This window comes from Vombatus ursinus, unplaced genomic scaffold, assembly GCF_900497805.2.
Source record: "Vombatus ursinus unplaced genomic scaffold, bare-nosed wombat genome assembly UNPS02014801.1, whole genome shotgun sequence".
Classification (NCBI taxonomy): domain Eukaryota; kingdom Metazoa; phylum Chordata; class Mammalia; order Diprotodontia; family Vombatidae; genus Vombatus; species Vombatus ursinus.
The window spans coordinates 27,455,653-27,469,981 of record NW_020954579.1 but is presented as its reverse complement, the minus strand read 5'-3'; the positions used below and the strand labels follow the sequence as shown (position 1 = coordinate 27,469,981).

Here is a 14,329-nt window from a genome sequence, read left to right as displayed (position 1 = left end):
TAAATAAAGGATAGAAAGAGGGAGAAAACTGAAGCTAAGAGAGGGTAAGCATCTTGTCAAAGTTCACAGAGCTAGTCAATGTCTGAGACAGGATTTGAACTCACATCTTCCTGCCTCTGATCTCAGAGCTTCATCCACTGCACCACACAGCTGTCTATATTTCATTAAGAAATCAACCTTTGGGCTTCAGTTTCCTTATCAACAAAAGGAATGAATTGAACCAGATGACTTGCAAAGTCCCTTCTTGCTCTAAATTTTTGATCGTAAGATTCTAAGAAATTGAGATCTAACCCAAACTACTAATAGAATGCATTTATTCCTATTTACAAATGGGAATACTATCTGAACACTGATGGCCTTTTTTCAGGTCATTTACATAGCACTGTACCATTTACAGAAGGCTTTCTCACAACCCTATGAGGCTGGTACTTGAAGACTTTAGGGATATGTAACTTCATTTGTGTGGCGTCTCCCTCTGCCAAGAAGAACAAGAATTCCTCTATACCTTAGGAGAGGGTCTCTGTTTGTTTTTTTTTGGTTGGGCAATGGGGGTTAAGTGACTTGCCCAGGGTCACACAGTTAGTAAGTGTTATGTGTCTGAGGCCGCATTTGAACTCAGGTCCTCCTGAATTCAGGGCTGGTGCTCTACCCACTGCACCACCTAGCTGCTCCCAGGAGAGGGTCTCTGAAAGATTTAATAGCTTATCATTTACCACTCTATGGCCAACCTGATAATATGCCTCTCCAAAATTAGTTATGCTTGTCCTGGGACATTAGGCATAGAGTCTATCCCTAGATCTTTACTGAAAACTTCCATTTTGTTGGAAACTACCAGAGCTTCCAACCCACTGGCCTAAAGGCAGCCAGGTAGCCCAATGGATAGAGCACTGGACCTGGAGTCAGGAAGACCGGAGTTCAAATCTGGCATCAGACATTTACTAGCTGTGTAACCCTGGGCAGGTCATTGAATTTCTATCACCCTCAGTGAAATAGGGATCACAACAGCACCTTCCTCCCACGGTTGTTGTGAGGATTCAAGTGAGAAAAGCGCTTTGTAAACCTAAAAAGTGCTATATAAATGCTAGTTATTATTAACTTTCAAAGAAAAACCCAGCATCACCTCCACTCCATTATGAAGAAGTTAGTGTTAGCATTATCACCCCCACTTTGCAAACAAAGAAATGAAGGCTCAGAGAATGAAATGAGTTTGTTTGTGGCCAAAGAGATACTAAGAGCCTGGGCTGACACTTGAACTCACAACTTTGGGCTCTAACACCAGTGCTCATTCTATTATATTGGGCTCTCCCTCTTAGAGGAATGACAAGTGTGATATTGTGGAGTGAGATGGTCTATCAACCAAGTGATGAAATAATAAAGTCTAATCGTTTACTAGTAACAGATAAAACTGATTTGACTTTTCCTAAATTATGTGAATAAAGCAACCAACCAACGAAAAACAAACTCCTAACTCCCAAGCTTTCTAAATAACCTTGTTTGTTATTTGTGTATACCCTTGAAGGTCGCTTCTTTACCCAAAGCCTTTGTAAAATCTTCATGTTTATGAGAAGAAAATCAAATAAGATAACGTACAAAGCTCTTTTCAGTCCTTGATGTGCTATCTAAATGGTAGGCCATTATTATTATTGTCCTCTAGTTTCTAATCATAGATAATTTTAAGCACTCTTATTTGATAAAATATTTGCAACTCCTAAAAAACAACTCCTATTTAGAATAAACCCTTCCTTCTAGGAATATAGCAAGAGAAGAAGTTTGAAATCTACATACAGGAAGTCGGCATGGGTCATTCCTTGTGAAACAGACAGGAATAGGATTTCCTGTGATCCTACTTAGTCAGAAGTCAGTGATTCTAAAGTTATTCTCTGCCTAGACCATAGTTCATAATTACATCTTTCATTAACATGCTCACTTGGACCACACTCTTTTCAAGACAGGAAACAGTACTCCTGAATTTTTTTTTTCTCCTAACATCCAGGCAACAGTGGAAATCAGATGGACTGAAACAGAACCAGAAAGATATCAAAGTTTTAGGATGTTCTCTAAGTTGCTTAAGGGAAATGGACTGACTTACCATACCACTCGTCAACCCATGCAAAAGCCTGTCTGTGCCCAATCAGCAGGATATCTCGGACCACCTGAAAAGTGGAAGCAAAACTCCTTGTCACAAAATCTCATAAGAATTAAACTGGTTTCCTGGGGAAAACAGGTTTCTTAGTCCCTCTCACTATATACAATTGCCATCATTATTATTTATGAAAAAGGTAATGGCAATTAAAAAAAAAGTATAGCAGTGTATCTGAGAATCATGGGGTCATTTTCGCTGTGTACATATGTTTGGGTCTTAAATGGGATGTACTAATGACAAGGCCCTTGGTGCGAATTCAGCAGGGCAATTAGCTTTGACATTAGTTACCTGTGGAAGTCTGTCCTCACTTATCTTCAATGAAAACGGTGGATGCTTTTCACTTACTGAGTCAAGGTGGAGTTTCTCATTATCCCAAGAAGGCTAAGGTATGATTGTTGGAAAAGAACTCAGTCATGTGCACACTGGAGTACAGGCTAAGAGCCATTATGTTCTTTAATGATAACAGCCGACATTTATGTAGTAATTAGAAGGTGTTTTGTATGCATTTGATCTTACTTGATCCTCACAAGGGCCCTGTGAGTTGGTAAACTAAGGATAATAACAACATACTTTACAGGGTTGTTTTGAGGATCAAATGGGATGATGTAGGCAGAATGCTTTATAGACCTTAAAGCACTATAAAAACATAAACCATTATTGTTATATCATATCATATTATGTTATTATTTTACATTATATTATATTCCAAATCTTGAGTTTGTGTGGGAAGCCTTTCCTCGTCCCCCTTAATGCTAGTACCTTCCCTGTGAAATCACCTGCAGTTTGTATGTATCTTGTTTGCACATAGTTATTTGCATGCAGTCTCCTCCATTAAAATGTGAGCTCCTAAAGGGCAGAGGCTGTTTTTGTCTTTTCTCATAACCCAGTACTTAGTACAGTGCCTGGCACATAGTAGGTGATTAATAAATTTGTGTAGGGGCAGCTAGGTGGTGCAGTGGATAGAGCACCCGACCTAGAGTTAGGAGGACCTGAGTTCAAATCTGGCCTCAGACAATTGACACTTACTAGCTGGGTGACCCTGGGTAAGTCACTTAACCCCAACTGTCTCACAAAAAAACCCAAAAGCATATGAAAAAAGACTTGTTAAAAAATAAATTTGTGTTGACCGACTTTCTACCTTACTGAACTTAACTCTCTTTTCTTCAAATAACTTCCAAATCTTGTTTACATTTCAAATTGCATTTATTGAGTAAACTACATTTAAAAAATATGCTGAGGACACAGGAATAAAATTCTGACACAAATACCCTCATGGTTTGACTTTTTTCTTCCAAAGAGCTGGAAAAGACGTCCAGTGCTTAACACAATGCCTGACCCATAGTAGGCACTTAATAACTGCCTACTGAACTGGACTGAGCATATTTCCTGGCACATAGTAGGTACATGATAAATGCTTGATGACTTGGCTTGACTTATAGATAAAGAAAGAAGAAGTAACCCATGGTTTGTCATGAAAGAGATTTGATGGTAGCAGATTTTAAAGAGAGAAATATTATATTTCTTATAAATATATATAATATTTATATTCTTATATATGCTTCTTATATAGTTATCTTATATAACTAGAACCATATCCTTTGTGTTGCAGGCTAATCATACCCACTCTGAGTAGGCTGCAACAAGAAGTATACATAGATTGATGATGGCTGGAAGCCCTGTTGAGGATTTAGAGGAGGATACAGACAATTGTTGCACCAGAAGAGATGGCATGGATAGGTTGCAATCTGCAATTCTGGAGGAAGTAGTTTTACATTTATATATTTAAAAATATATAAATTTCTGGGCTCTGTGAAGCATTAAAATAAATATTCTTTGCTTAGCACAGTGCCTGGCACAAAGTAAGTGCTTAATAAATTTTTATTGACTGACTTGTTCATATAGTACACCTGTACATGTATGCATTTATGGCACACTTGTTTATTGTACGTGCATGTGTGTGTACCTGTATGTTTCCATGACAGTGTGTCTTAATATTCCCTCAGTCCTGCCAAACCCACTTAGCAACTGACAAAACCTCTCATTTCATGCATGTTTCAGTAAATGATAGATTTGAATTTTGTGGGGTTTTGTGAAGCAGGAAAAGTACTTATAATGAAGTGTTTATTACTCAGGGCATCTGAGTAGCTAAAGAGGCTTCTATGACACAGAAGGAGGAAAACACATGTAATGAAAATGAGCAGCAACATGCAACAATAGACACTTGAGTGCTGAGTATGTGAAACTGGTAAGATTCAAATAAAAAGCAACCACGGCATCGGGAAATACACCCATTACATTAGGCACAACACAGCTGCCTGTCGGAAACCAGGATTCAATAATGCTTCAAGAATTCACATTTTAATGGTTTTTCTGAGTGTGAAGGGATCCTTAAGAAACAAAGGTGTTCAAAGAGAGGCATCCTTGGAATTTTAAACCCACAGAAATGCCATCCCTAGATACTAATTAGTCCCTTCGATGCCACAGCAGGTGTGTTTTTTGAGCTTTGAGAACACTTTATTCTATTTAGAAATGGGCACCAGGGAAAATTCATAATCCTGTACAATGCTAGCAGGTATTTTAAAGATGAGGATGAAATTCTCAAGATTAGCCTGAGTCACCCATGGGAAAATTACTGGGCAAGTGTTGGGGCTACCTCATCATTAGTAATGCTTCAGGAGAGGGAATGATACTATTCCCTAATGGCAGTGGCCTGAGGGAAGGAAGGTGGCAGTGGACTCCGGGGATTCCCAGAAGAGATGTCTTGGGAATGATGTCAGAAGAGATCTAAACCTGAGTTGGAAAGCGGAATTTTTAACTCTGAAAGTAATCCCCTGAAATGTACTCTTCCATTCAGTAACACTGGCCTTCTTGCTGGTCCTCAAATGAGACATTCCATCTCCCGATTCCAGGTTTTTTGCCTTGGTTGTCCCCCATGTTGGCTTTCCTGGCTTGCTTCAAGGCCCGAGTAAAATCCTACCTCCTACAAGAAGCCTCTCCTGATCCCCCTTCATGACAGGGCCTCCCTTCTGTTGATTATTTCCAATTTCTCCTGTATATATCTTATTTGTACATTGTTGTTTGCATGTTGTCTCCCCTATCAGATTGTAAGCTCCTTGAGGGCAGGGACTGTCTTTTACCTTTCTTTGTATCCCAAGCACTCAAAACAGTGTGTGGCATATAGGAGATGCTTAATAAATGTTTACTGATTGACTACATTAATGCTGAATGACTAGTGGCAGAATGGGAGTTAGACCTTTATCTCCACATGTTCCACACCACACTAACCATTATAGGCTCTGCAGTGGTCAAGGAGCTGGTTCCAGAATAAAGCCTGGAATATTTATTCATTGATGGCATTTACATGGTGCAGAGATTAGAGGCCTGGGCCTGGAAAAAGGAAGATCTGAATCCAAATTCAGCTTGAAATAACTTACTAGCTCTGTGATCCTGGGTAAGCCACTTAATGCTTTTTTGCCTCAGTTTCCTCATTTGTAAAATGAGCTGGAGAAGGAAATGGCAAACCGCTCCAGTATCTACGCCAAGAAAATCCCAAATGGGGTCAAGAGTCAGACACGACTGAAACAACTGAACAACAACTTCATCAATAATACTTATTCATTAATTAAAACATTAAGAGTTTTCAAATTCAGTCCACACTTAGTTACTATTTATGATACCAAATTTTCCAAGAGTGAGAACTGTGGAGGCAGATGGAGACTGTTCCTTGGGCATTCAATTCTAGCACCACTTTTTAAGTGCTAATAAGAATAGCTAACATGTGTAACATTTATAGCATTTTGAGACTTGCAAAGTTCTTTACATAGAGACAAAGGACAGGGGGTAGACCTGTGATTATATTGGTTAAAGGGAACTCCCAAGTGAGGAAACTCTCTCCACTAATGCAGGTCGGCACCGTCTACAACATGACATTTCCTAGTTAAAGGGCCTTGAGTTTGAGACCTCTGGAAGAGCAATGAGGTTTTTAAGGCTTGTCCCAGGGTCCTATGGCCAGTGTATCTCAGAGTCAGGACTGGAACCAAGGTTTTCCTGGGGTCAAGGCCTGCTCTCTAGCCACTGTACCATACTAGCTGTGATGCAAACGCCTTACATATATCATCTGACTTGGTTAAGAATTCTGCAAAAATCAAGTATTTAGATTCTGGATCCCCAAGTCAGTATTTCAGTTCTTTATCCTGTGTTACAGATAAAAGAAAAGATCTGTAGCCTCTCTTGCAATCCCAAATAATGTATAGGCTAACTATATTGGGGAAAAAATGGAAGTAAGGGATGCATTTTTCGCTTTTCCTATACAGACCAGGGCCACATGCCTATTCTTTTTTTTTCTTTCTTTCTTTTCTTTTTATGGATGAGGCAATTGTGGTTAAGTGACTTGCCCAGGGTCACACAGCCAGTAATTTCAAGTGTCTGGGCTGAGACTGGATTTGAACTCAGGGTCCTCCTGACTCAAGGGCCAGTGCTATATCCATGGTGTCACCTAACTGCCCCCACATGCCTATTCCTAAAGCTAAGCAACTTGGGGCACCTAGATGGCGCAATAGACAGAGTATCGGCTCTGAATTCAGGAGGACCTGAGTCTAAATTCTGCCTAGTTATGTGACCCTGGGCAAGTCACTTAACCCCAATTCCCTCCCAAAAAAAAACCACCCCAAAACAAAACAAACAAAAAAAGCTAAACAACTGGTCTTTAGCAATATATTAGTTAGATGGTTGATTACTTCCAATTTATCCCATTTATAATTTGCATGTACATAGTTGTTCACATATTGTCTCCTTTATTAGACTGTGAGTTCCTTAAGGAAAGGGACTGTCCTTAGACTCTTTTGGTATCTTCAGTGCTTGGCACAGTTCCTGGCACATTTGTTTTTGTTTAGTCATGTCCGATTCTTCGTGAACCCATTTGGGGTTTTCCTGACGGAGATACTTGAGTGCTTTGCCATTTCCTTCTCTAGCTCATTTTACAGATGAGGAAACTAAGGCAAATGCAGTTAAGTGATTGGCCCAGGGTCACATAGCTATTATCTAAAGCCGCATTTGAACTCAGGTCTTCCTGACTCCTGGCTCCGCGATCTACCCACTGTGCCACCTAGCTGCCCATGTGTTAATATTGGAAGTGTTTTATGAAAGGGGTACTATGTGATTTCATAATCAATTTGCCTTGTAGGGTTAGTTCATACTTTTGCACATACATCTTTCCACCCTGGCCAGATCTTAAGTAATACGGTGGCTTTCCTTGGTTCGTGCTTAAATCCATAGCATGGTTTTCACTCACCTTGTGTACAAATTGTTCTACTCTGGTCTGAAGTCCCCAGACTTCGAATTTCACAGTCACCAATTTGTAGGAGCACATGATGGGTTGGTGACTATCTCTCCAGCCTTCCCTTAAATGTCCTCTCCCTGTTTTCTCTGATTTAAAATGTTTAGGATCCTAAAAAAAAGGTAAAAATTGTGATTTAGAAGTGCAATAAATAAATACTAATAACTCTATATATGCACGGTGGAAACCAGCCATTGGCCATTTCATCAGAAACTTGTTTTCCAAGAGAGAATATCTCAAGAAGTATGAAATTAAAATGCGGAAAAGACACTATTATAATCAGAGCCTTAGCTAAAAATAATTGTACTGGGGGCAGAGCAATTTGGGGTGGGGAGTGTGGTGCAGAGCACAGTCTGACTGTGGGTACAGTCATGCCAGGAGAGGAGGTCGATCCTCCTCCAGACAGTCTGGGTTGGGGGAGAAGGTGGAAGCCAGGCACACATATTTAGCATCCTGTTATCAGGATGCTGAAGATGGCAGCATGGAGGTGGTTCTGGTATATCTAGCTAGGCTGTTGGAGTAAGATGGAGTTTATGTACCAAATCACTCCATGTTAGTTATGCCCTGATCACAATGGCATCTCATACAATGATGTCAAGCACCACTGGAGGCAGGCAATTTACAGATTTTAAGTTATCTATATGTTGTCAATAAGACTCTTTTTAATGCCCTATAAACAAAAGAGAAGCCCACAGGGTCTGAGCATCTAAAATTCTCAGTCCTGGTGGGTAATGAGGTGGTACAGTGGACAGGGTGCTGGGCCTGGGGTCAGGAAGCCCTGAGTTCAAATCCAGCCCCCAGATGCTAGCTGTGGGACAGTGGGCAAGTCATTTTTAACCTCTGTCTGCCTCAGTTCCCTCATCTGTAAAATGGGGATAATAATAGCACTTACTTTCCAGGGTCATTGTGAGGATCAAAGGAGATAATAATTGTAAAGCACTTAGTACAGTGCCTGGCACAGAGTAAGCTCTAGATTAACTATTATAAGCTATATTAACTCTTATAACTAAATATTTAGGCGACTGCTAAAAATGACATGGATATTCCCTTGGCAGAATCCTAGGTTCTGGCTCTGTTTGTGGATATTCATATGTAAAGGGAACATAATATGTCATTATCTCGAGAAAACATTGACTGAGTACCCACTAGGAGCACAGTACTGCATTCGGTCTTACATTTTGCTCACCCTCACTGAGCTTTATTTGCTTTGTGTTATGTGGGAGGAAATTCACCAAGTACAGTCCTGGAGAGAAGAAAACAAGTCTATACTTGCAAACTTGCTTTTTAACAATTTGACTTTCAATTCTTTCCCCACCTAGGAAAACAATCCTGCAATGCTGCGAAAGATCTGTCCCCTAAGACCCACACTATACAGGGCCAAATCCACTTCCAGGGCTGTGGGGCAGCAAAAGTGGGATCATCTTCTCTATCTCGATCAACAGACACTCAAGACCTACTCTTAGGTCCTGATGACAGTCCCCTTCACTTATTAATTTTATAATTCGTCAAATCTACCCAGCCTATAACAAAGTTGGACATTCTATGCAGTGTTCCACACCCTAGTACCTCACTTTTGCAAAGAAGGTAGGAGATGGGAGGTGTCTTCTCATGACTCTTCTTTGGAGTTAAGATTGGTCATTATAATTTCATAACATTGAATTTCAATTGCTTTTTCTTCACGAGCTTTGCCTTATTTGTCAAGTTTCTTACAGCATGGTAATACAGCGATACATTCACGTACTACGACTTCTTTGACCATTCCCCAATAGATGGGCATCAACTTTGATTATATAAAACACTATTAAAAATATTTGGGTATCTATGGGGCCTTCGTCTTTCTCATTGATCTCCTTGGGTTATATGCTTTGGTGGCAGAAACTTTGGGTTAGAAGGTAAGGCAAATGAGTGACTCAGTGGATAGAGCACTGGGCCTGGAGTCAGGAATATCTGTCTTCAAATTTGACCTCAGACCCTGAATAGCTGTGTGACCCTAGGTAAGTCACTTCACCTTGGTCTGCTCATCTATAAAATGGGTATAATAACAGTACCTACCTTCCAGGATTAGCGTGAGGATCAAATGAGATTATATTTGCGAAGGGCCGGGCACATAATAGGCACTTAATAAATGTTTATTTCCTTCCTTCCAGATGGATAATGTTTTTTCAACCAATGGATTCTGTGTTCAGCCACTGAATCTTCTACAACATTTTGTGCCAATTGAGAAATCCTCTGCTTAAGATTCATTCATAGCTCTCTCTCAAAAAACAAAACCCCCAAGCTTCAATGCTTTCATTTCCAAAGAAGTACAGATGTGAGTTGTGATTTCCTGAGACTAGTTGTGAAGTACAGATGGGAGATGTGGTTTCCTGCCTGTAAGGCAGAGGGCACAGATGCTTGGTTAGTTTTCAAAAAGGTCTCCTGTAATTTGGGATAACTTAGTGGGAGATTTACTGGTTCAGCTCAACCACCTCCAACCTTCCCTTCTTCCTCTTATGCTACAAAATGCAAGGGAAAAAATACCCCAGTACAGTATAGAACAAGACCTTAACAGTATCATGCAAGAGGAGGATGTGGTTTTGTCCTTCTGTGAACACTTCACTTCAAACGGCAGCACTGAAAGTTATAAATTAGGCACCTTTAGTTTTCTAGACAGCTTATGGTGGTCTGAGTAAAGACAGGAACTGAAGTGTGTTGGGCAATATACAGAAGCTATTTTTTTTAAACTTTCAGAACCTGTCCTTTGGTTATTTATCCTTGCATGCATATTGCTATATCAGCTACTTAAACAACGCCGGGGGTTTGGCGAGGTTGTAGGTAATAGCACATTGAGGGGTTGGGGAATCAGGACTGGAAAATTAGAGAGTACAGGAAACAACGGAGTCAGAGCAGCAATCACTCAATCAATAAATGAACATTTATTAAGCATTTACTCTGTGCCAGGCACTGAGCTATAGGAAAAGTATAACAGCTGAAACCATTTCGCACTTTAAGTTTTGTAAAACACTTCATATGTATTATCTCATTTGATCTTCTTGACAACCATATGAGATGGGTACTACTGTTACCCCCATTTTACAGAGAAGGAAGCTAAGATTGAAAAAGTGGTAAAGCGGCTTGTCCTCTCTCTGACTCAGAAGCAAAGATAGTAAACAGAAAAAAAAAAGACACACTGGAGGGCCAAAAAGGAAGGGGAGTTGGGAAGGTAGCATCAATATAAGGCAGGTGGGGGGCAGCTAGGTGGTGCAGTGGATAGAGTACGAGCCTTGAAGTCAGGATAGACCTGAGTTCAAATCCGGCCTCAGATCAAACACTTGACACTTACTAGCTGTGTGACCCTGGGCAAGTCACTTAACCCCAACTGCCTACAAAAAAAAAAAAAAAAAAGAGAGAGAGAGAGAATTGAAATGAGAATAAAAGAACATTCATGAAGCAGTTTAAATTTTGCAATGCATTGTAGATGTTATTTCATTTGGTACATAAAACAACCCTGTGAAATAGAAATTCTTATCATGCTCATTTTACAGTCAAGGAAAATGAAGTTGAAGTGACTTTACCTGGGTCACCTAACTGGTATCTAAGCCAGGATTTGAATTCAGGCTTTCTCAACTCTACTGTGCTCTTAGCTACTGGGAAGTTCTTTGAGTGTGGGCATCCCATGATTGGGGAGAACTGGAAAAAGAGGGAGTCCAGCATGCTGCATTAGTGCTTAGAACCACAGCTATTATTTATTATTTCTATTATTGCCCTAACAAGACGTAAGACTCTGGGGGAAAAAAATGCGGCTGAATAATGCAGGATTACACAGAAGCCTTGTACAATATGGGTAGGTGATGGTGGGAGCTAAATGTGTGAAACTCAGACACTCCTTATGCCTTCCATCGCCCTGGCTCTCTGCTGAACTTATGTCCCATTCCCCATTTCTCTAAGATGTTTGCTTTCTGGATTTTTTTGCTTTGTCTGCTTTTGTTTTCAAAAGGGACTTTTTTTTTAATAAGACCATGTGGTTGTTATTTTTTTTAATACTGTATTGGTTTATGTATACATGGGGTAGAATTAAATGCAATGGGAGAAGGTGATGATCACCCAAGGACATAGAAAGAAATGGATTGCTATCCTTCTTGTTGTCAGAAATATCATTTTGGGGGCTTGAGAGCAACCAAAGAGATTTTATTAATTTCCAGAGCTGAGAAAAGATTAAATGAAACAGAACAGTCCCAGATTCCCCTGGATAAAATGAGTTTTGGTAGGAGCTTTTGGTAAATACAAGAAAGAAAAAAGCCCCTCCAAGGGAGTGGCCTTGAGCTAGTTTAATAATAATAGCTAAAAAGTGCTTTATAGTTATTATCTTATTTGATCCTTACAACCACCCTGGGTTTGAACTCAGGTCTTCTTCTCTCTAGGCCCAGTATTCCATCTACTAGCCACCTAGCTAGTTTGTTTTTTCCTCTCTATTTTCCCCAACCAAAGCCAGTTAAGTGGCCCTATCTCTCTCACAGAGGGGTGGAGGGACTAAAGGAAGAAGTCACACCCAAGAGGATGCCCAAAAGGAGGATCTGAGAAAGAGGGACTCCACCCACACCTGGGTGGGAACCACTCCAATTTCCCTTCACTCTTAGATAAACATTGAGCTATTTGGATTTCGAAGGAAGTCAGCGGGTGATCTCTGAGATGACTCATCCTAAAAATTCCAGTTGTAAAGAATATGGGAGTCCAGACATTAAAGCAAAAAGAATGAGTGATGGGGTGGGGCAGGGCAGGTTGGAGTCTTTCTCAACCAAGAGGCAAAGCCTCAGCAGCTCTTTGGTGAATTAACAATAAACAGAGAGAATATAAAGAGGAGAATAATGAATGCAAAGCACTGAGAGAGCACCAAGTATGATAAATGAAAGTCAATGATCTTCGTCCCAAGGATTCTTAACCTTTTTTGTATTATGGACCCTTTCTTGGTCTGGTGAAACCGATGGATGCCTTCTCAGAATGATATTTTTTAGAAGAAATGCATAAAATAATACTCATAGGATTACAATGGAAATAAACTATATTGAAATAATAGTCAAAATATTACCAAAAAAAAAAAAAGTTCATAGACCTCAGGTTAACAACTCCTACCTAAGGTAAATGTGCAAAAAAAATTTTGCAGCAAGTTTCTTTGACAATGTTCTAATTTCTAAGATATATAGGAACTGATTTGGATTTATAAAAATATGAGCCATTACCTAATAGCAAAGAACTGGAAACTGCGGGAGTGCTCATCAATTGGGGAATGTTGAACAAGTATATGTATGTGATGAAATATTATTAAGGTATAAGAACTGATAAAGAATGAAGTGAATAGAAGAACAATTTAAACAATAACAATAATATTGTAAAGATAAACAACTTTGAAAGACTTGGGAACTCTGATCAACACAATAACCAATCACAATTTCAGAAGATTCAAGATGAACATGCTACCATCACTTGACAGAGAGGTGATGGAATAGAATACATTGAGACTTTTTTTTTGGACGTGACTAACGTGAGAATTTGTTTTGTTTACCAATACATGTTTGTAACAGGTGTTTTATTTTTCTTGTTTTGTCAACTGGGTGGGAGAAAGAGGAGGGGGAAAGGAGAGGAAGAGAATGCAGATTGGAAAATAAAATGTAATTTAAAAGAACACTAACTTAACCCCAAAGGTCACCAGGAAGCCTAAACAATAGACTTTTTCTTTCTTTCTTTTTTTTTTATAAGGCAATTGGGGTTAAGTGAGTTGCCAAGGGTGACACAGCTAGTAAGTGTTATGTGTCTCAGGCTGGATTTGAACCCAGGGCCTTCTGACTCCAGGGTCAGTGTTCTATCTATGCCACCTAGCTGCCCTAAGCAAAAGACTCTTGGCAGGCATAAGGCATATACAGAAGAAAAGGAGAAAACAGATTAGAGAGGAAGAAATAAGTTAAGGGAAGATGGGGAGACCAGCATTTATTAAGTGCCTACTATGTGCCAGCCAATGTGGAAGCCTTTACAAATATTATCTCATTTGGTTCTCAGAACAACATAATAAAGAGATGAGGGAACCAAAAAAAGCAGAATATTTTTTTGTTTGTATTTATGAATAGAACATACACACTCTACTTCTAAATGGTCTTGATGTGACAGTTAAAACATGGTGAACAAAAATGAGAAATGGACACTGAGTAAGACATGTTTTGCTTTTTTTAATGTATCCCCAGCACTTAATAAAGTATCTGTGGGTAGATTAAGTGCTTAATAAATGCATGTGGATTGATTGGGAAGATAGAAAAAAGACCACCCAAAGGAAGCAGGTGACAGTAGGTCTTGAAGATGGTTAGGTAAAGACAAATTAATTTGGTTCTAAGTTTTCGGGCAGCTAATGTAAAATAGGAATAGACATGAGGTAACATTTTAACTTTTTAACAAGACAAAGTAAACAACTTCACCTTTAAAGAAAGCAGTTTTTTTCTTTGAGACTAAACCATATGAATTAATCTGTGTCCAGCTCTGTCTCTCTCTCTGTCTCCCCTCCCTTTGCCCTACTCATGGGGTCCAATCCCACACTGAGAAGCATGAGAGCTCTGACCTGCTTCATTTCCCACCTGGGATTGATGGGGACTGATTAGATTAATGTTGAACTAACTGTGGATACCTAAAATTGGCTTAGCTTACTTTACTGTAGCTCAGAAATCAGGAGCTCAAGAGTCACCAGCCTCAGCCTACTGCAACCAGCATGTCCTGCTATTTCCAAGGGCTGCTCCCAATAAAAGGTCCTCTTCCGAAAGACTTGCCTTGTCTCACACATCCACACACACACACACACACACACACACACACACACACACACACACACACAC

At 39.8% G+C, this 14,329-nt stretch overlaps 1 protein-coding gene across 14 annotated transcripts in view; it reads right to left on the bottom strand.

Annotated features, from left to right (window-relative positions):
• PITPNC1 (phosphatidylinositol transfer protein cytoplasmic 1) overlaps positions 1–14,329 on the bottom strand; it is a 358,377-nt gene that overhangs the window by 33,342 nt on the left and 310,706 nt on the right. For all 14 annotated transcript variants that reach the window (XM_027872641.1, XM_027872649.1, XM_027872648.1 and 11 more), the window contains 2 exons: positions 7,434–7,589; positions 2,090–2,153 (listed from right to left, as the gene is read on the bottom strand). In XM_027872641.1, the coding sequence (XP_027728442.1) occupies positions 2,090–2,153; positions 7,434–7,589 (220 nt within the window). The remainder of the gene's footprint in view (positions 1–2,089; positions 2,154–7,433; positions 7,590–14,329) is intronic.